This window comes from Astatotilapia calliptera, chromosome 6, assembly GCF_964374335.1.
Source record: "Astatotilapia calliptera chromosome 6, fAstCal68.1, whole genome shotgun sequence".
In the NCBI taxonomy this organism is placed as follows: Eukaryota; Metazoa; Chordata; class Actinopteri; order Cichliformes; family Cichlidae; genus Astatotilapia; species Astatotilapia calliptera.
The window spans coordinates 16,538,079-16,557,778 of NC_137427.1; the positions used below are offsets into that span (position 1 = coordinate 16,538,079).

A 19,700-nucleotide genomic window follows, 5' to 3' on the forward strand; every position below is an offset into this window, starting at 1 on the left:
GCCCATAACTGTTTTTGCATGATTGTTATCAGCTCCTCCTAGCGATCTTTGGATTTGATCTTGTGGATTGGACTCACTAGATTGTGAGTTGTTTGACATGTATACCAGTTGCTTTGTTTGCTTCTCTGCTGTTTTTAATAAGTGCTGGCCTTGTACCCTGTTGTGTGGTTTGTTGCTCTGTTTTTTTTTGTTTGTTTGTTTGTTTGTTTTTTGGTTGTTATTGTCTTTATTGTCTGTGTTCTTCTGTCCCGCTGTTTGTGAATGTGTAAAAAAATTTTGAAACTTGCATAAATAAATACATTAAAAAAAAAGAAAAAAAAAGAAAGAAGAAACGAGTCAGGGATGCATAGCAAGCACAACAAGACACCAGCAGCCCAGACCTTTCACCAACTGAAGACATTTGCAGCACCATAAAACATGACAGAGAAGAGCTGGGACTATGTGAAAGGGTGAAGTGCTGCAGTAAAGTTGCAATGGTCCTATCTTTTATACAGTCTATAGTTCACTCTATTCGATTACCCTTTTCTCATGTTTTTGTTAGTTAGGGAGATAAGACATTGTTATTTGGTTTTATTCTTTTCATAAATAAGTTTTGTACATCCTTTAGATACGGTCCCTTTTGTTTGTTGTTTTGGGGTCCACCCCGAAGCTGTAGTTCGCTCCTTTCCTTTGTTAGAATTCAATCACTGTGAAAAAAAATCACCATCAAAATTGTACTGGTTGTGTGATGTGCTGCTTGGGGTCAGACAGGGGTGGATCACCCTTATATTATGGTCTGGCCACCCTTAGACAGGCCATAACACTAACTAAAATGAAAATTAAAACTAGACTTATAACTGGCTGGCTGGTGTCCTTACCAGTGTCCTTGGGTCTGAACTGTGGGCTCCTCTTTCCAGGTGTTCGTACTGCCTGAGTGGCACCAAGGTGTGCTGTCTTGCCTCTTTTGGGTTTTCTGCATGTTTCTGGCTCAACATGCAAGTATCCACTTCTTGACGTTCGCTGTTGGTTGCAGCCACTTGAGGTTTTTGGGCTCATTTGGGTTCTCAACACTGGGCGACTTTGATGGGAGTGAAAGCATCCTCACAACATAAATCACCACACTACCTGCTTTTGTTTCAGGTTTTTTCTTTATCCTTGTTAACATGTTTGGGTACTGGGTTTACCTGTAATGCATTTTGTGCTCCAAAAGCTGTTATTTTGTGCAGCTGTGCTCCAAAAGCTGTAAGCATGACCTTTCTTATCATTAGATTGTGCCACACCAGCACCTGAGAGAAAAGCTTTGAGTTTGATTTTGTGTTTGTGTTTTGCAGGCACTCAGGAGAATAAGTCATGATGTTTCTTGTGTTTGTCATGTTAGTATCTCAGTGCTTGTCAATCACCAGTCAACAGTGTCACCACTGTGAACAACATCCTGCGACTGTTTGAGCCAAAACCTTCGAGAAGTCCCTGCAGCTGCTTCAAAACTCATCACTGAGCTCGATCTCTCTTTTAACACGCTGGAGACAACAATGAAAGATGACTTTCTTTCATATGCTGCTTTGAGGGCTTTGCTGATGAAGTTCAGCCAAAACAGGAAACATGCAGCAGGAGACAGTAACTTGTTAAAATGTTATAAAAGGTACAATTAAAGATTTTCACCCTACAGGGTTGTCAATGATCCAAGGATAAATGTCTAATTTGGTCAAAAGTTTATAAGCCATTTCTGGAGAGACTGCAGTGGAAATGTTGTCACTTTTGGACTTTGCTACCTGCAGCTAAACATTTGCAGCTAAATCATTTATTTAAAAGCAGAAGCTGCAACTGATCGAGTGAATGTTTGTCTGAAAACTTAAACTGAACTCCAAGCGTACCATTGCTCCAGCTTACCATCTTTACCTGAGTGAATCAGTTTGTTGAACAATCTAAATGATTCAGAAACTTCTGTGACATCAACTTAACTAAGGCTCATTACAAATTTCACAAAACACTGCTGAATACTTTTAATATTTTTTTTATTAGTTATTTTTGTTTTGTTGTTATTTTGATTTTAATAAAACAAAATAACATAAAGAATCAAATTGTTTCTTTGTTTTTTTAAATTTAATTTATTTTACAAATAAATTAATAATAATATTAATAATAATAACAACAAATTAGTGCTGTCAGCGTAAACGTCATTAGTTAAAATGACGTTAACGCTGACAGCACTAATTTGTTGTTCCAGAGAGCAAGCCAAACACTGGTCTAGAAAAGGACGATCTCTAGTAGTGCTGCACTACTAGTAGATTTTGTTTTAACCTCCTAGGACCTGGTGTCCACATATGTGGACATAACATTTATGAGACCAAAATACAAAATTTTGCTCTTCAAAAACCTGATATCCACTTATGAGGGAGGACATTACACTGCCCCTGTTCAATCGAACTTTAAAATGAATGTCCTCATATGTGGATCTCATTTTTTTGAGAAACAAAAAAAAGATAGTCCGAATCTGATGTCTTTGTTTTCACATTCATCAGGTCCCAATCAACCCAAATGGCACAGAGAAATTAAAAATGCATGCCATGAAAGAGTTCAGGTCTTAGGATGTTAAAAATGTCCCTGCTGATGAGACCAGTGAATGTGGGGCGACGGTGGCAAGAAAAAACTCCCTCCTGGAGGAAGAAATCTTGGGAGGACCAGGCTCTCTGGGAGGACCCTTCCTCCTGAGGGCAATACTTACCAGTACTTGTCCTCCAGTGTGCGATGGTGGGCTGGGACGAGTGTTGTTTCTTCTCAGCATGATGATGACCTTCCTTCCATTTCCTGTTTCAGAACTGAGAATGAAGACAAAACTGGTTAACAAGGTAACAGGACATTTAAAAATTCTCTCACTTCAGGATGAGATGCTGTGTCTTCTTACGTTTCTCTTGTAAAACAGCATGTAGGCCGAGTGCTGCTGTTCCTCACAAGCTGCCGATCCGGTTGTGTGGAGCACCTGTGCGTCATTATAGGTGAGCCAGCGATCTGATGTAGAGTGCTGACTCTCCTCAGGATGGACAGAACTACAGATGTAGTGTCCTGAAATCACATTAAGACAAATGAATCCAACTTCTGGAAGTCAGCTGATTCAAGCAAACAGTGATTTTGACTTAGTGCTTCTTAGAACATCAAAAGCTTTTGTGTGTGAGTCCTTCACTGAAAAGTAGAAAGTTTTCATTTTCTGTTTGTAACAAGTCTGTTGTTTTACCTGACTCTGTGCCTCCATAATGATTGATGATGCTGACAAGACTATAACAGCCACCACCCTGAGAAGGAACAAATCCAAAGAGTGTTAGTTTCACAAAGTCTCACATCAGAGCCATAATTAAGCTGATTTGCTGAGGCTACGTCCACACTAATGCGTTTTCGTTTGAAAACACATCGTTTTCTCTCCGCTTTGACCTCCCGTCCACACTGAGATGGCGTTTTCCTCAAGGAAAAACACAGCATCTTGAAAATGCTCTCGAAAACGCACACATTTCAAAACGGAGTTGTCCCGTCGCAGTGTGGACACTCGAAAACGCAGACTTTCTAAAACGATGACGCATTTTAGCCATGTGATGCAGTCATGTGAGCAATTAAACAAAGATAGCCGAGTGCATTATACAGCGGTTGTTTTGATTGCTCTCAACTTTGACAGCCCTAAAAAAGATTAATATCAGTTTGTACATGCTCCGGATAGCTTTTCTTCAAATTCTGTAATCCTCACTCACTTTTGCGCATGCGCAGGACTGGAACGTAAGCGTTTTCGGCCGTTTCAATGCAGACGCACAACTATTTGAAAATGACTGAAAACACTAGTGTGGACACGGAGTTTTCAAATCTATCAGGGCTAGTGTGGACGTAGCCTGAGACGTTCTGCAGTCTGTTTTTACCTGATTGGATGGCACCACCAAGTCCCTCTGCAGCCTGACGGGGTCATCCACCTTCTTAATGTTGTAGGTTTGTGTAAAGCCAAACCTCTTCAGATGCAAGATCAGGACTCTGGCAGAAAAGAAAAAAAAAACACAAACAAGGTAGAAAATAAGAAGAATGAGTGTCAAACACAAACAGAAGATGGGAGAAAACGACTGCTCAAGTATTGTCTCGAAAAACTCTGATATTTGATGCGCCACAGTTTGGAAACCTGGTCAGTCGATCACTTCTGATGTGACCTTACTCACCTTGGCAGTGTATCAAAAGACGACTTCAGTTCTGAGGCCGTCCCTCCACAATCACAGCGAAATTCTATTTCTTGTTCCTGAACAACAGCACAGAGAAAACAGGCTTTATGGTAGAAAGAAATCTCAACATATGCACACACACATACGCACAAACACTAACAAAAAAGGTGTGTTAAGATCGCTGACACTACAACTCTATTGGAATTTGTGATCTTACCTTCAAGTATGTCTCTAACATGTTTATAATAGACCCCTCTGGAACAAGGTCAAGAGACAAGCTGGTGAAGTCCTCGTGCTGTGATGATTGGTGACCACAGCTACACATTTCAGGAGTAACGTAGTTAAAGTAAAGATCAGGTAGGTGGAAAAGAGGTATATGAAAATATTGCAACCAGCTCTGCGTTTCTGAAAGACAGGCTTACCTCTTGCATGTCCTCATGTTTTCCATTTTAAAAATGTGATGCTCTTCTACTGGGCAGGTATAACTTTGGCCCAGGAGAGCTGCGTTCCTCTCCAGGTGAGGTGCGAGCCTTTTGACCTCATTGAGGAACAATGTTAGGAATTCATGAGCGTCCTGAAAGAAAAGCAGAGAGATTTAAAACAGTACATCAAAATCAGAAGGTAAAGCAAAAAAACAAAATGTCCAAATAGCTGACGCACTTTCTGTGCACTGCCGGTGTATTCAGGAGCTTGACTGCTGAATGCCTTCTTAAAAGCTCTTAGGTGGTGATCTTTAAGGCCATAATCTGTTGACTCATGACAGTCCCTGACATCAATGAGCCTTCTGTAGAAAGGAAAGGGTAAACAGACATTTCTGCTGTTAGATCTCTTTGTTCTTCAGGTTTTTGAAGAAAGTAGAAGGTTGACGTAGCGCACCTTAAGAGCTGAGCTTCTGGATCTGTGCTCCACAAAACCTCCTGACGCCTGATGTCTCTTATGAACTCCTCAATGTTGAGGAGGCTCTGCAGGCAGGAGTTCATATAGCAGGTGTTTCCGATGTTTGGAAACCTGACACACACGCACAACGTTTACAGTATCAGTGTAAAAGAATTCATTTTCTCCACTTTGACAAAGTGAGCTTTGGTCTTTGTGCACCACGTGTACTCACCCGAAGCAGTCTATAGTCCCAGTTTGACTTTCTATTATTTCTCCACCGCATGCTACACTGCTCCAAAAAGGTAAAAACACAAACACAAAATTAGGAAAGATGTCAGGATGCTGAGCAGTGTATGTGCATGGATGCATGAGCTTTGAAGTTGAAACATTTTGGAGGACGTCTTTCTCTTACCTGTTAAACACATGCTCCCATCCACTCTCTTGGTCCAGAAGCTCCATAATCCAAGTGTCCCAACTCAGGTCTGCTGGGATCGTTTCCGTGGTGCTTCTTACCTGATATAAATATATAGGACATAGCTGTGTGCCTCATTGCTCTTAATTGCTCTCATTTAACTGTGATGAGTAAATGCTTGATGACAGTGACTCTTTCCATAAAACATACCTTCCCGGATTTAAAAAGAGTCTTCACAGTGTTGCTCTCTGCCTCTGCATCGCTGTCAGTTTGCTGCAGAGGACGAACAAACATAAGTTTATTAAAAAGTACATTTTAAAGAGAATGTGTATTTCATATGTTTTGTGTAAAAGCAAACCGAGGAACAGCAGAAGATGTGTCTCCATTTTCTCTTCTTTTGGCCATTTTCAGGGTTAGCTGGTGTGGCAGCAACAGAAGCATCCGGGATGCTGATGAGGACAAAAGTGTAAATGTTGTGGAAATTTATAAGAAGGAGTACATTTTGCTAATACAGATTGCTAATAAAAGTGAATAACTGTAATGGAATACCAACATGAACAAAATCATGTATTTTATACATTTACACTCTACATTTTCAAACGCTAATCTCTGCATCCATATAAATAATAGACAAGACTAGAAGGAGTAAAAAAGATGTAAATACACAAGGTGGAAGAAAAATGCCAATAAAAGGGAAATAAAAGAGCTCCAACCAAACCACTGCTATAAATATCTCCAGCAGCATTAAAGACTGGCGCATTTCTTTACCTCTGATGAGACGTAGAAGGAATTTCCTTCTCTGCCACGTTTTGTTTGTGTAATTTCTGTTTAGAAACAAGAAAAGCAACATCAGTAATGGCATAAAACAAACATACCAAGTGGGTCTCTCCATGAAAAGTGTCCAGTTAGAGAATTTGGTATTATTTCATATTATTTATCACTTTAGTGAGCTGTCAGCTCATGAAGCAGATATAGGAATATCTTTAAATAAAATAAAAACAATTTATTCATGCCTTAAATTGAGTTTTAAAGTTTGTCCTATGAAATACAAAATCCTTCATTTGGTTCTGATCAAAATTCAGTTTTTACAGAAATCATCCATGAAGCTTCAAAAATGCTTATTCACCATAAAAAATATTTAGAGAAACATCCTGCAAGTCTCTTCGAACTTACCTTTCTGTGAAAAAAAAACGTTTAAACATCTTTGAACTTAATTTGAGGACATGGCTGTGTGCTAAATTGCTCTTAATTCTTCTCATTTAACTGTGATGAGTAAATGCTTGATGACAGTGACTCTTTCCATAAAACATACCTTCCAGAATTTAAAAAGAAACCAGCGACACTTTTTTTGTGTCTTCACAGTGTTGCTCTCTGCCTCTGCATCGCTGTCAGTTTGCTGCAGAGGACGAACAAACATACGTTTATTAAAAAAGTAAAGTCACTTTAAATTAACAAGTGCAATTTAAAGAGAATGTGCATTTCATATGTTTTGTGTAAAAGCAAACCGAGGAACAGCAGAGGTGTCTCCATTTTCTCTTCTTCTTTTGACCATTTTCAGTAACAGGAGCATCCGGGATGCTGATGAGGACAAAAGTGTAAATGTTATTTTTCAAAGTGCAAATTTTTAACAAGGAGTACATGCTGGAGATTGCAGATAAAAATTAATAACTGTAATGGAACAAAATCATGTATTTTGTACATTTACACTCTACATTTTCAAACGCTAATCTCTGAATCAATATAAATTATAGACAAGACTAGAAGTAGTAAAAAAGATGTAAATACACAAGGTGGAAGAAAAATGCCAATAAAAGGGAAATAAAAGAGCTCCAACCAAACCACTGCTATAAATATCTCCAGCAGCATTAAAGACTGGCGCATTTCTTTACCTCTGATGAGACGTAGAAGGAATTTCCTTCTCTGCCACGTTTTGTTTGTGTGATTTCTGTTTAGAAACAAGAAAAGCAACATCAGTAATGGCATAAAACAAAGTATATGGTATGAAAATACAAAATCCTTCATTTGGATTCAAAATTCAGTTTTTACAGAAATCATCCAAGAAGCTTCCTTAAAAGTTTCAAAAATGCTTGTTTACCATAAGAAAATATTCATAGAAATGTGCTGCGAGTCTCTTCAAACTTACCTTTCTGTGAAAAAGAAGTTTAAACATCTTTGGACTTGATGTGATCGCAGCCAAAATCTCCTCAGCTTTGCAAAAGTTCAACTGAAAACAAGCAGTCAAAGGTTGTATATTTATAAACTTTCAGCATAGAACGTTCATACCCTGAACAGCAAACATCATCATTATGATGTATGGGGCAAATTTGCATATTTTGGAATGTATGCTCATTTGAACTGTATGGTGCTCGTCTCCAAGCAACTGCTACACAAAACAGGTCAAGTCAAGTGGCTTTTATTGTCATTTTAACCACGTGCAGAGGTGCTGTACAGAGTGAAACGAGACAGCGTTCCTCCGAGACCCTGGTGCTATATATGACATATACGGACAAACCCAGGACTACATAAAGTGCAGTGTGCATAAATTGCAAAAATAAACAAGACAAAACAGTGCAAAACGTGACAGAACAGGACGAAACAGACACAAGACAATGGAAATGTGCAAAATGCTGAGTATTGTGCAAAAGTAACTTGGTGTCTGTATGTATGTATATGAGTGTGAGATACTGCAGATAAGTGCTTGGTAGTGACATGTGTGAAGGTGTGCGTGTGCCAGTGCAGTCACTGAGTGTTCAGGGGTCTGACGGCTTGTGGGAAGAAACTTTTCCGTAGTTTGGTAGCGAGGGCCCGGATGTTGTGGGACCTCTTTCCAGAAGGCAGCAGGGTGAAGAGTGTGTTTGAAGGCTGTGTGGGGTCCTCCAGCAAGCGGGTGTTATAAGGAGGGGAGAGGGGCTCCAATGACCTTCTTAGCTGCTCTCACAATCCGTTGTAGGGTACTGCGATCCAATACGCTGCAGTTACCATACCAGACAGTGATGCAGCTACTTAGGATGCTCTCATTAGTCCCACTGTAAAAGGTGGTGAGAATGGATGGTGGGAGATGGGCTTTCCTCAGCTTCTGCATGAAGTAGAGACGCTGCTGGGCCTTCTTGGTTATGGAGCTGGTGTTGAGGGAGCAGGAGTGGTTCTCCGCCAGGTGGACACCAAGAAATCTGGTGCTCTTGACGACCTCCACAGAGGATCCATTCATGTTAAGTGGGCAGTGATCCCACTGTGCTCTCCTGAAGTCAACGATCTCTTTTGTTTTGTTTTGGTGTGCTGGGGGAGCAGCACAGCAAAGAAGGACTCATCCAGGCTGGAGAAACTGATCAGGAGGGCTAGCTCTGTGGTCGGCATGAAGCTGGACACTCTGGTGACAGTGGCAGAGAAAAGGACATTAAAGAAACTGATGGACATTATGAACAATGCTGGGCATCCTCTGCACATGGCCATTAACAACCAGAAGAGTCTGTTCAGTGACAGGTTGCTTCTCCCAAAGACAAGAACTAACAGACTTAAAAACTCCTTTGTCCCACACGCCATCAGACTGTTTAACTCCTCTCTGGAGGGGAGAGGGAGGGGAAACAGGAGGACAAAGGAGGGGGGAACAACTAAGCTGTAGTGCCTCTTCACCTCACTGTGCAATACCTTTTGTGCAATACTTTTGTAAATAGTCAACAGTGCAATAGACTCAATACTTGAAATGTGCAATTCACTTGTATTTTTATTTTTTATTCCTATTTATTCTATTTATCCCCTTCGTATATTTTATTTATATTGTCTCTGTATTTATATATGTGTGTGTGTGTGTGTGTGTGTGTGTGTGTGTGTGTGTGTGTGTGTGTATATATATATAATATTCAGTAACTCTGTAACTTCTGTCGGTGCTGTGCTTTTTTGGAAATCGAATTTCCCAGAGGAACCCACCCGAGGGATTAATAAAGTTCTATCTAATCTAATCTAATCTAATCTAATCTAAACATTCAGAGACAGGTTGTTGACTCTACACCTCTACAGATGGCCCGCAGTGCAACCCTTCAGCTTCCTAGTAAATGCACCTATATACAAATTTAAAGACCTAGGAGACTTACTTCTCGTCACAGAGTTGTAGCATTCACAACATTTTCAGAAAACTTGAACTCAAGGTCAAAGTCACTGATATTCAAACTGACCCCAGAACTTTAGTAAATGCACCAATGGCATCAATTCAAAATCCTGCCCCTCGTTCTCGACCAAGCTGAGTATACAATTATGAAACAATCATTTCCCATTTTATTTCACTATCTGTAACTAAGACAAATAAACAGTATTTGGGACACAAGTCACTATTAAAGTGGTTAGTGAGACTGTGTCTTCTTACGTTAATCTTGTAAAACAGGATGTAGGCTGAGTGCTGCTGTTCCTCACAAGCTGCAGATCCAGTTGTGTGCAGCACCTGTGCATCATTATAGGTGAGCCAAGGATCTGATGTAGAGTGTGGACTCTCCTCAGGATGGACAGAATTACAGATGCAGCAGCTGTTTCCGATGTATGGAAACCTGACACACAAACAAAAGTTTACAGTATCAGTGTAAAATAATTCATTTTGTCCAGGTTGAGAAGGTGAGCTTTGGTCCTTGTGCACCACGTGTACTCACCTGAAGCCGTCTCTAGTCTGAATTTTATTTTCCATTATTTATCCACCGCCCAAATGTTTCACTACGCTACTGCAAAAAGGTAAAAACACAAACACACAATTAGACGCTGAGCACTAGATGTGCATGTATGCTAGTGATGTGTCGAGTAATGGAGGGGGCGTTTCCGCGATGCACGTATCGAGGCTTGCTTCATTTATGGGAGGAGCTGAAAATGATGACGTCCGAAGCCTCGCTGCCCGGCTGTACCACGTGACTGGTTCATGAAGTGGTTCGAACTTTGTCGCGAGATGTGACAGCGATACAAACCCCTCAGACTTCAATCAAAATGTGGGTGTTTGATGGAGAGCTGCGGTTAGTGAGAGTTGGAGACAGCTGGGAGGCAGTTTGGAGGTTTATGAGAGTGAGGAGAGAAACTCAGGAGAGAATGGAGCCAGCTAAGAAGAGGAGGATGTCCTCCCCTGTGTGGGAACATTTTGATCTTATTCCTCCCAACAAGGTATTTCTACAGAAGATGTATTTTCATAATACTGATGGTGCAATACAATTTATGTTAAGCTGTATTTACTTTTGTACAAGGTGAAGTGTTTGCTATGTGCCAGGGAGCTGGGATATAACAACAACACCTCATCCATGCTTAGGCACTACAGAGCTTTGCATGAGAATAAGGGGAACAGCGATTGTTGAGCAAGACCAGGTGAGCCATCAAATGCCATGATAATAATAGCATGCCGTAATGTTACTAAATGATATAACAATATTATACAGCTGTAATAAGTTACGTGTGTGATATTTATATTTGTGCTTTGTTTTTATTGTCTTTCCTCAGGAGAACAATCTCAAATAGATGAAGACCTGGTTAGCATGGTGATTGAGGACTCCCAGCCATTTAGCATTGTGGAGGACAAAGGATTTATAAGATTTGTTAAATCATTAAATCCTAGCTATGTTCTCCCCACTAAAAAGGTCATAAAAGCAGTGAAAATTTAGTTTTTACTGAATAAAATATGGGCAGGACTGACGCCTCAGTGTGTAGCTGTCCATACCTCAACGTTACAAAAGCACAACCACTGTCCACACCCCAACCACACCTCACCTCACAGTAAATGATCATTTCCATTTTAAGCATTTCCAAATAATCATTTTCCATACTGCCAGTATAAATACACACAGTATACTGCATCACTACAATATACATGTTTTACACACTCCTTTTGTTGTTGACATTTACAGGCTGTGTGCAAAAGGCCACACTCTTCAAATTCATGCCAACTAATATTTTTACGTCCAGTAGGTGTCCTACTAGAGCAAATAAAGCTTCAAGAAGCTTTGCGCTGGGGTGAACCAATTGGATGAAAAGCTTCAGTGCTTCATCTGCCCATCACTAATGTATGCATGAGCTTTGAAATTTAAACATTTTGGGGGACGTTATTCTCTTACTTATTAAACACATGCTCCCATCCACTCTCTTGGTCCAGAAGCTCCATAATCCAAGTGTCCCAACTCAGGTCTGATGGCATTTTTTCAGTGGTGTTTTTAACCTCTTGGGAACTTTCACTACATTCCTTACTTGATGCAGAAAGAAGAAACGAGTCCATATCCAACCTTCAGAGCAGAGGCGATTAAGATCGGTATGGGTGTCACAGGTGTACCAGTCCGCCTTTTCTTCCAGGGCGAGAGGGGTTGCCATTCTTGTTCGCAGAACTATTCCTTTTATATTCAAAACTCAGATATGTGATCCAGGTGGGAGGTTCATACTTGTTACAGGTACAGTCAACTCCACCCCTGTAGTCCTCTTGAAAATCTATGCCCCTAATTTTGACAACCCTGACTTCTTTAGTAAAATATTCAATCTTGTCTCACAATACAATGACCATAATATCATTATCGGTGGTGATTTTAATTGTTATTTCGATCCATTGTTGGATAGGTCTTCTGCGTCCCTGGCCCCAACCTTGAGAGCTGTTTCTGTACTCAATACTCTTACTAAATCTTTGGACTTGGTTGACATTTGGAGGCACCAGCATCCGTTAGAAAAGCAATACTCTTTCTTCTCCCCTGTCCATGGCAGCTTCAGTAGAATTGACTATTTTCTTATTGATTCCAGGCTTATTTCGAAAGTGGTTAGTTCCACTTATCACAGTATTTTAGTTTCGGACCACGCACCTCTCTCAACGGTAATTGACTTCAACCTATATACCCCCCAATACAATTGGAAATTTAACCCCTCTTTATATCTAAATGACTCTTTTACGGTTTACCTATCTACTAAAATCGCAGAATTTTTACAATTGAATGATAATGGTGTAGTTTCAGACTCTGTTTTGTGGGAGTCCTTTAAAGTCGTTATTAGAGGCCATATTATTGCTTATCAAGCTTCTCAGAAGAGGGACAAACTCAGGCTGCGTACTAATATTGAGGCAGAGCTGTCTGTGTTGGAGGAGAAGTATCGCGATACCGGGGCTGCTGACACACTTAATACCATTCTCAAATTGAAATATGACTACAACCACATGTTGGGGGAGCAGGTCATGAATTGTATTCGTCGATTAAAACAGAAGCATTTTGAGCTTGGTGAAAAGGCTGACAAGGTGCTTTCCAGACAGCTGAAGGGCATTCAAGCTGAAAGGGCGATACACAGAATTCTCTCTGCAACTGGCCAGTTGCTGTCCGATCACAAGCAGATAAATGACAGATTTCGCAGTTTTTATTGTCAGTTATACACATCTAGTACTACGGCCACAGTTGCTGAAATCACTAATTTTCTTAATGCTTTAGACATCCCGACTCTTCCTGAGGCTGCACGGGGCTTACTCGATGCAGACTTTACGCTGGAGGAAATTAGAAATGCAATCTGCTCCTTTCCTAATGGAAAAGCATGTGGTCCGGACGGTTTCGGGATAGAGCTTTATAAGACACATATTGACGTTATCGCTCCCCTGCTACTTCGGATGGTAAATTGCGCAGTGTTAAACGGCTCATTCCCTCATTCTTTCTACGATGCCCATATATGTCTCCTCCTGAAAAAAGACAGAGACGAAACTAATGTTTCTTCCTATCGTCCCCTAAGTCTTCTCAACTCAGACCAAAAGATAATTGCTAAAGTCCTAACCAACCGGTTAAATAAGCACATAGGCTCTATAATTCATCCTGACCAATCGGGTTTTATCCCCAATAGATTCTCTTTTTCTAATACTAGATGTCTCTTAAATGCGATGTACTCAACGACACTGCCCAATTCTGCGGTGATTTCACTCGATGCCCAGCAGGCTTTCGACCAAGTGGAATGGAGTTATTTGTTTGCTACTCTTGAAAAATTTGGTTTTGGGTCGAATTTTTTGAATATGATTAAGTTGCTTTACGCTTGCCCTCGTTCCTCGGTCCTTACCAACCATGAGAGGTCGCTCCCGTTCCTCTTACACCGTGGCACAAGGCAGGGTTGTTGCCTCTCTCCAATGCTTTTTGCTTTAGCTCTTGAGCCGTTGGCCATTGCCATCAGAGCCAATTCCCATATCTCTGGTATAAATTGTGGCACGTCAGAGTACACCATCGGTCTGTATGCAGATGATATCATATTGGCTCTTTCAGATTTAAAGATCTCCCTTCCTCCACTTCTTAAGCTGATTGACAGCTTTGGCCACCTATCAGGGTTCACCATAAATTGGAAGAAGTCTGTTCTTATGCCGCTGTCGTCTGGTCTGGGCCCTGATTTCCTGTCTAGTTTGCCCTTTAAGGTCTCCCAGGATTACTTTTCATACCTGGGTATTAACATCCCTAGGAACTCAAAACTCCTCTTCAGGCTTAATTATTCGGTTCTAACTGATGAGCTCAAGTGTATGATAGATAGGTGGAAACTTCTCCCACTTTCAATGATTGGCCGTATCAATATAATCAAAATGGTTGTGCTCCCTAAATTCATGTACCTATTCCAGAACGTTCCTATTTTTCTCAGGTCTTCCTTTTTCAAAGCGTTGGATGCCATTATCATGCCTTTCGTTTGGGCCTACAAGCCCCCCCGCATCTCGAAGTCTCACTTGCAAAAGCCCTCGGACGAGGGTGGTCTGGGCCTTCCAGTTTTCAGACATTATTACTGGGCCTGTAATGCCAGAGCCTGGGTCTTCTGGAATCTGCCTATAGTTGGTGATGCTGTGGGATGCAGGTCCAGCCCTAAATGGCTCGAATTGGAGCTTAGCACTGCTATCGAGCACACTGGAGCATCCTTGCCAGCTATCTTATTTTCAAAATCGGTTATTAAAAGTGCATGTGATGACTTTATTCTTTGCAACTCCGTAAAAATATTGAATCAAATTAAGAGAATCTTGAACCTCCCGGTAGTGTCAACTTTTGCCCCGATCTGCCACAATCCTAGCTTTACGCCTAGTACAATGGATGCTGCTTTCAAACAATGGCCTGTCAAAGGGTTAATTGCTATAAAGGATCTTTATATTGACAATCATTTTGCCTCTTTTGCTCAGCTTCAGACAAAGTACAATCTCCCTACAAGTCATTTTTTTCGGTACTTACAAATTAGGAATTATGTCAAGCAAGCATTCTCAAATTTAGATACCATCCCCATACAGCATGTCTTTTACAATATGATGAACGAACCTCCCACCTCAAAACACTTAATTTCTCGGCTTGTCAACCTTTTTTCTTCGGCAGCCCCCTCTTGCCATATTAAAGAGGCTTGGACAAGGGACACTGGTTTGGTTATCTCTGACGATCTATGGGCTGAAGTGTTAAGTCGGATAAAACTATGCTCTGTTAACGCCCGGCTTCAGTTAATTCAATTTAAGGTTGTCCATAGACTGCACTATTCCAAAACCAAATTGAACAAGATTTTTCCTAACGTTTCCCCCAAATGTGATAAATGTAAACTTGTGGACGGTACTCTTGGGCATCTTTTTTGGTCCTGTTCTACGCTTACAGCCTTTTGGACTAGTATTTTTAGTTTCTATAGCACTGTTTATGATAGGCAACTGTATCCTGACTGTCTTATGGTGATCCTGGGCTGCTCCGGCGACTCCTTGGCACTTCCCTTTGCTGTTCAACAGGCCCTCATGTTTGGTATGGTGATTGCCAAACGTTTGATTCTGGGGGAGTGGAAATCTGCCTCCCCTCCCTGCTTCAAGAGGTGGCTCGAGGAGATGGTCTCCTGTCTATACCTGGAAGAAATTCGGTTCTCTACGTCTGATTCCATGGAGAAGTTCAGGAAGATATGGGGGCCCTTTATAGACCACATTAAGAAGGACAGTCCACGCCCTGGGTCCTGACCACATTGTTTTAACTGCTTTCATTCTGAGCTGTTGCCCATAACTGTTTTTGCATGATTGTTATCAGCTCCTCCTAGCGATCTTTGGATTTGATCTTGTGGATTGGACTCACTAGATTGTGAGTTGTTTGACATGTATACCAGTTGCTTTGTTTGCTTCTCTGCTGTTTTTAATAAGTGCTGGCCTTGTACCCTGTTGTGTGGTTTGTTGCTCTGTTTTTTTTGTTTGTTTGTTTGTTTTTTTTGGTTGTTATTGTCTTTATTGTCTGTGTTCTTCTGTCCCGCTGTTTGTGAATGTGTAAAAAAATTTTGAAACTTGCATAAATAAATACATTAAAAAAAAGAAAAAAAAAGAAAGAAGAAACGAGTCAGGGATGCATAGCAAGCACAACAAGACACCAGCAGCCCAGACCTTTCACCAACTGAAGACATTTGCAGCACCATAAAACATGACAGAGAAGAGCTGGGACTATGTGAAAGGGTGAAGTGCTGCAGTAAAGTTGCAATGGTCCTATCTTTTATACAGTCTATAGTTCACTCTATTCGATTACCCTTTTCTCATGTTTTTGTTAGTTAGGGAGATAAGACATTGTTATTTGGTTTTATTCTTTTCATAAATAAGTTTTGTACATCCTTTAGATACGGTCCCTTTTGTTTGTTGTTTTGGGGTCCACCCCGAAGCTGTAGTTCGCTCCTTTCCTTTGTTAGAATTCAATCACTGTGAAAAAAAATCACCATCAAAATTGTACTGGTTGTGTGATGTGCTGCTTGGGGTCAGACAGGGGTGGATCACCCTTATATTATGGTCTGGCCACCCTTAGACAGGCCATAACACTAACTAAAATGAAAATTAAAACTAGACTTATAACTGGCTGGCTGGTGTCCTTACCAGTGTCCTTGGGTCTGAACTGTGGGCTCCTCTTTCCAGGTGTTCGTACTGCCTGAGTGGCACCAAGGTGTGCTGTCTTGCCTCTTTTGGCTTTTCTGCATGTTTCTGGCTCAACATGCAAGTATCCACTTCTTGACGTTCGCTGTTGGTTGCAGCCACTTGAGGTTTTTGGGCTCATTTGGGTTCTCAACACTGGGCGACTTTGATGGGAGTGAAAGCATCCTCACAACATAAATCACCACACTACCTGCTTTTGTTTCAGGTTTTTTCTTTATCCTTGTTAACATGTTTGGGTACTGGGTTTACCTGTAATGCATTTTGTGCTCCAAAAGCTGTTATTTTGTGCAGCTGTGCTCCAAAAGCTGTAAGCATGACCTTTCTTATCATTAGATTGTGCCACACCAGCACCTGAGAGAAAAGCTTTGAGTTTGATTTTGTGTTTGTGTTTTGCAGGCACTCAGGAGAATAAGTCATGATGTTTCTTGTGTTTGTCATGTTAGTATCTCAGTGCTTGTCAATCACCAGTCAACAGTGTCACCACTGTGAACAACATCCTGCGACTGTTTGAGCCAAAACCTTCGAGAAGTCCCTGCAGCTGCTTCAAAACTCATCACTGAGCTCGATCTCTCTTTTAACACGCTGGAGACAACAATGAAAGATGACTTTCTTTCATATGCTGCTTTGAGGGCTTTGCTGATGAAGTTCAGCCAAAACAGGAAACATGCAGCAGGAGACAGTAACTTGTTAAAATGTTATAAAAGGTACAATTAAAGATTTTCACCCTACAGGGTTGTCAATGATCCAAGGATAAATGTCTAATTTGGTCAAAAGTTTATAAGCCATTTCTGGAGAGACTGCAGTGGAAATGTTGTCACTTTTGGACTTTGCTACCTGCAGCTAAACATTTGCAGCTAAATCATTTATTTAAAAGCAGAAGCTGCAACTGATCGAGTGAATGTTTGTCTGAAAACTTAAACTGAACTCCAAGCGTACCATTGCTCCAGCTTACCATCTTTACCTGAGTGAATCAGTTTGTTGAACAATCTAAATGATTCAGAAACTTCTGTGACATCAACTTAACTAAGGCTCATTACAAATTTCACAAAACACTGCTGAATACTTTTAATATTTTTTTTATTAGTTATTTTTGTTTTGTTGTTATTTTGATTTTAATAAAACAAAATAACATAAAGAATCAAATTGTTTCTTTGTTTTTTTTATTTAATTTATTTTACAAATAAATTAATAATAATATTAATAATAATAACAACAAATTAGTGCTGTCAGCGTAAACGTCATTAGTTAAAATGACGTTAACGCTGACAGCACTAATTTGTTGTTCCAGAGAGCAAGCCAAACACTGGTCTAGAAAAGGACGATCTCTAGTAGTGCTGCACTACTAGTAGATTTTGTTTTAACCTCCTAGGACCTGGTGTCCACATATGTGGACATAAGATTTATGAGACCAAAATACAAAATTTTGCTCTTCAAAAACCTGATATCCACTTATGAGGGAGGACATTACACTGCCCCTGTTCAATCGAACTTTAAAATGAATGTCCTCATATGTGGATCTCATTTTTTTGAGAAACAAAAAAAAGATAGTCCGAATCTGATGTCTTTGTTTTCACATTCATCAGGTCCCAATCAACCCAAATGGCACAGAGAAATTAAAAATGCATGCCATGAAAGAGTTCAGGTCTTAGGATGTTAAAAATGTCCCTGCTGATGAGACCAGTGAATGTGGGGCGACGGTGGCAAGAAAAAACTCCCTCCTGGAGGAAGAAATCTTGGGAGGACCAGGCTCTCTGGGAGGACCCTTCCTCCTGAGGGCAATACTTACCAGTACTTGTCCTCCAGTGTGCGATGGTGGGCTGGGACGAGTGTTGTTTCTTCTCAGCATGATGATGACCTTCCTTCCATTTCCTGTTTCAGAACTGAGAATGAAGACAAAACTGGTTAACAAGGTAACAGGACATTTAAAAATTCTCTCACTTCAGGATGAGATGCTGTGTCTTCTTACGTTTCTCTTGTAAAACAGCATGTAGGCCGAGTGCTGCTGTTCCTCACAAGCTGCCGATCCGGTTGTGTGGAGCACCTGTGCGTCATTATAGGTGAGCCAGCGATCTGATGTAGAGTGCTGACTCTCCTCAGGATGGACAGAACTACAGATGTAGTGTCCTGAAATCACATTAAGACAAATGAATCCAACTTCTGGAAGTCAGCTGATTCAAGCAAACAGTGATTTTGACTTAGTGCGTCTTAGAACATCAAAAGCTTTTGTGTGTGAGTCCTTCACTGAAAAGTAGAAAGTTTTCATTTTCTGTTTGTAACAAGTCTGTTGTTTTACCTGACTCTGTGCCTCCATAATGATTGATGATGCTGACAAGACTATAACAGCCACCACCCTGAGAAGGAACAAATCCAAAGAGTGTTAGTTTCACAAAGTCTCACATCAGAGCCATAATTAAGCTGATTTGCTGAGGCTACGTCCACACTAATGCGTTTTCGTTTGAAAACACATCGTTTTCTCTCCGCTTTGACCTCCCGTCCACACTGAGATGGCGTTTTCCTCAAGGAAAAACACAGCATCTTGAAAACGCTCTCGAAAACGCACACATTTCAAAACGGAGTTGTCCCGTCGCAGTGTGGACACTCGAAAACGCAGACTTTCTAAAACGATGACGCATTTTAGCCATGTGATGCAGTCATGTGAGCAATTAAACAAAGATAGCCGAGTGCATTATACAGCGGTTGTTTTGATTGCTCTCAACTTTGACAGCCCTAAAAAAGATTAATATCAGTTTGTACATGCTCCGGATAGCTTTTCTTCAAATTCTGTAATCCTCACTCACTTTTGCGCATGCGCAGGACTGGAACGTAAGCGTTTTCGGCCGTTTCAATGCAGACGCACAACTATTTGAAAATGACTGAAAACACTAGTGTGGACACGGAGTTTTCAAATCTATCAGGGCTAGTGTGGACGTAGCCTGAGACGTTCTGCAGTCTGTTTTTACCTGATTGGATGGCACCACCAAGTCCCTCTGCAGCCTGACGGGGTCATCCACCTTCTTAATGTTGTAGGTTTGTGTAAAGCCAAACCTCTTCAGATGCAAGATCAGGACTCTGGCAGAAAAGAAGAAAAAAACACAAACAAGGTAGAAAATAAGAAGAATGAGTGTCAAACACAAACAGAAGATGGGAGAAAACGACTGCTCAAGTATTGTCTCGAAAAACTCTGATATTTGATGCGCCACAGTTTGGAAACCTGGTCAGTCGATCACTTCTGATGTGACCTTACTCACCTTGGCAGTGTATCAAAAGATGACTTCAGTTCTGAGGCCGTCCCTCCACAATCACAGCGAAATTCTATTTCTTGTTCCTGAACAACAGCACAGAGAAAACAGGCTTTATGGTAGAAAGAAATCTCAACATATGCACACACACATACGCACAA

At 40.8% G+C, this 19,700-nt stretch overlaps 1 protein-coding gene across 1 annotated transcript; it reads right to left on the bottom strand.

Moving 5' to 3' along the window:
* Positions 1 to 1,977: 1,977 nt before the first annotated feature.
* Positions 1,978 to 5,530, bottom strand: LOC145429425 (ubiquitin carboxyl-terminal hydrolase 37-like). Its single transcript, XM_080302817.1, has 6 exons — positions 5,040 to 5,530; positions 4,824 to 4,947; positions 4,586 to 4,737; positions 3,209 to 4,480; positions 2,882 to 3,039; positions 1,978 to 2,795 (listed from the first exon to the last, which is right to left on the bottom strand). The coding sequence occupies exons 1-4, from the start codon at positions 5,141 to 5,143 to the stop codon at positions 4,351 to 4,353; spliced, it is 510 nt and encodes a 169-aa protein (XP_080158943.1). The 5' UTR covers positions 5,144 to 5,530; the 3' UTR covers positions 1,978 to 2,795; positions 2,882 to 3,039; positions 3,209 to 4,350.
* Positions 5,531 to 19,700: the final 14,170 nt, after the last annotated feature.

Coding starts and splice junctions, on each gene's coding strand:
- LOC145429425 (XM_080302817.1), bottom strand. CDS start 5,143: ATGAACTCCTGCCTGCAGAGCCTCCTCAACATTGAGGAGTTCATAAGA. Junction 4,948..5,039: donor CCAGAAGCTCAGCTCTTAAG/GTGCGCTACGTC, acceptor TCCTTTCTACAG/AAGGCTCATTGATGTCAGGG. Junction 4,738..4,823: donor ACACCGGCAGTGCACAGAAA/GTGCGTCAGCTA, acceptor CTTTTCTTTCAG/GACGCTCATGAATTCCTAAC.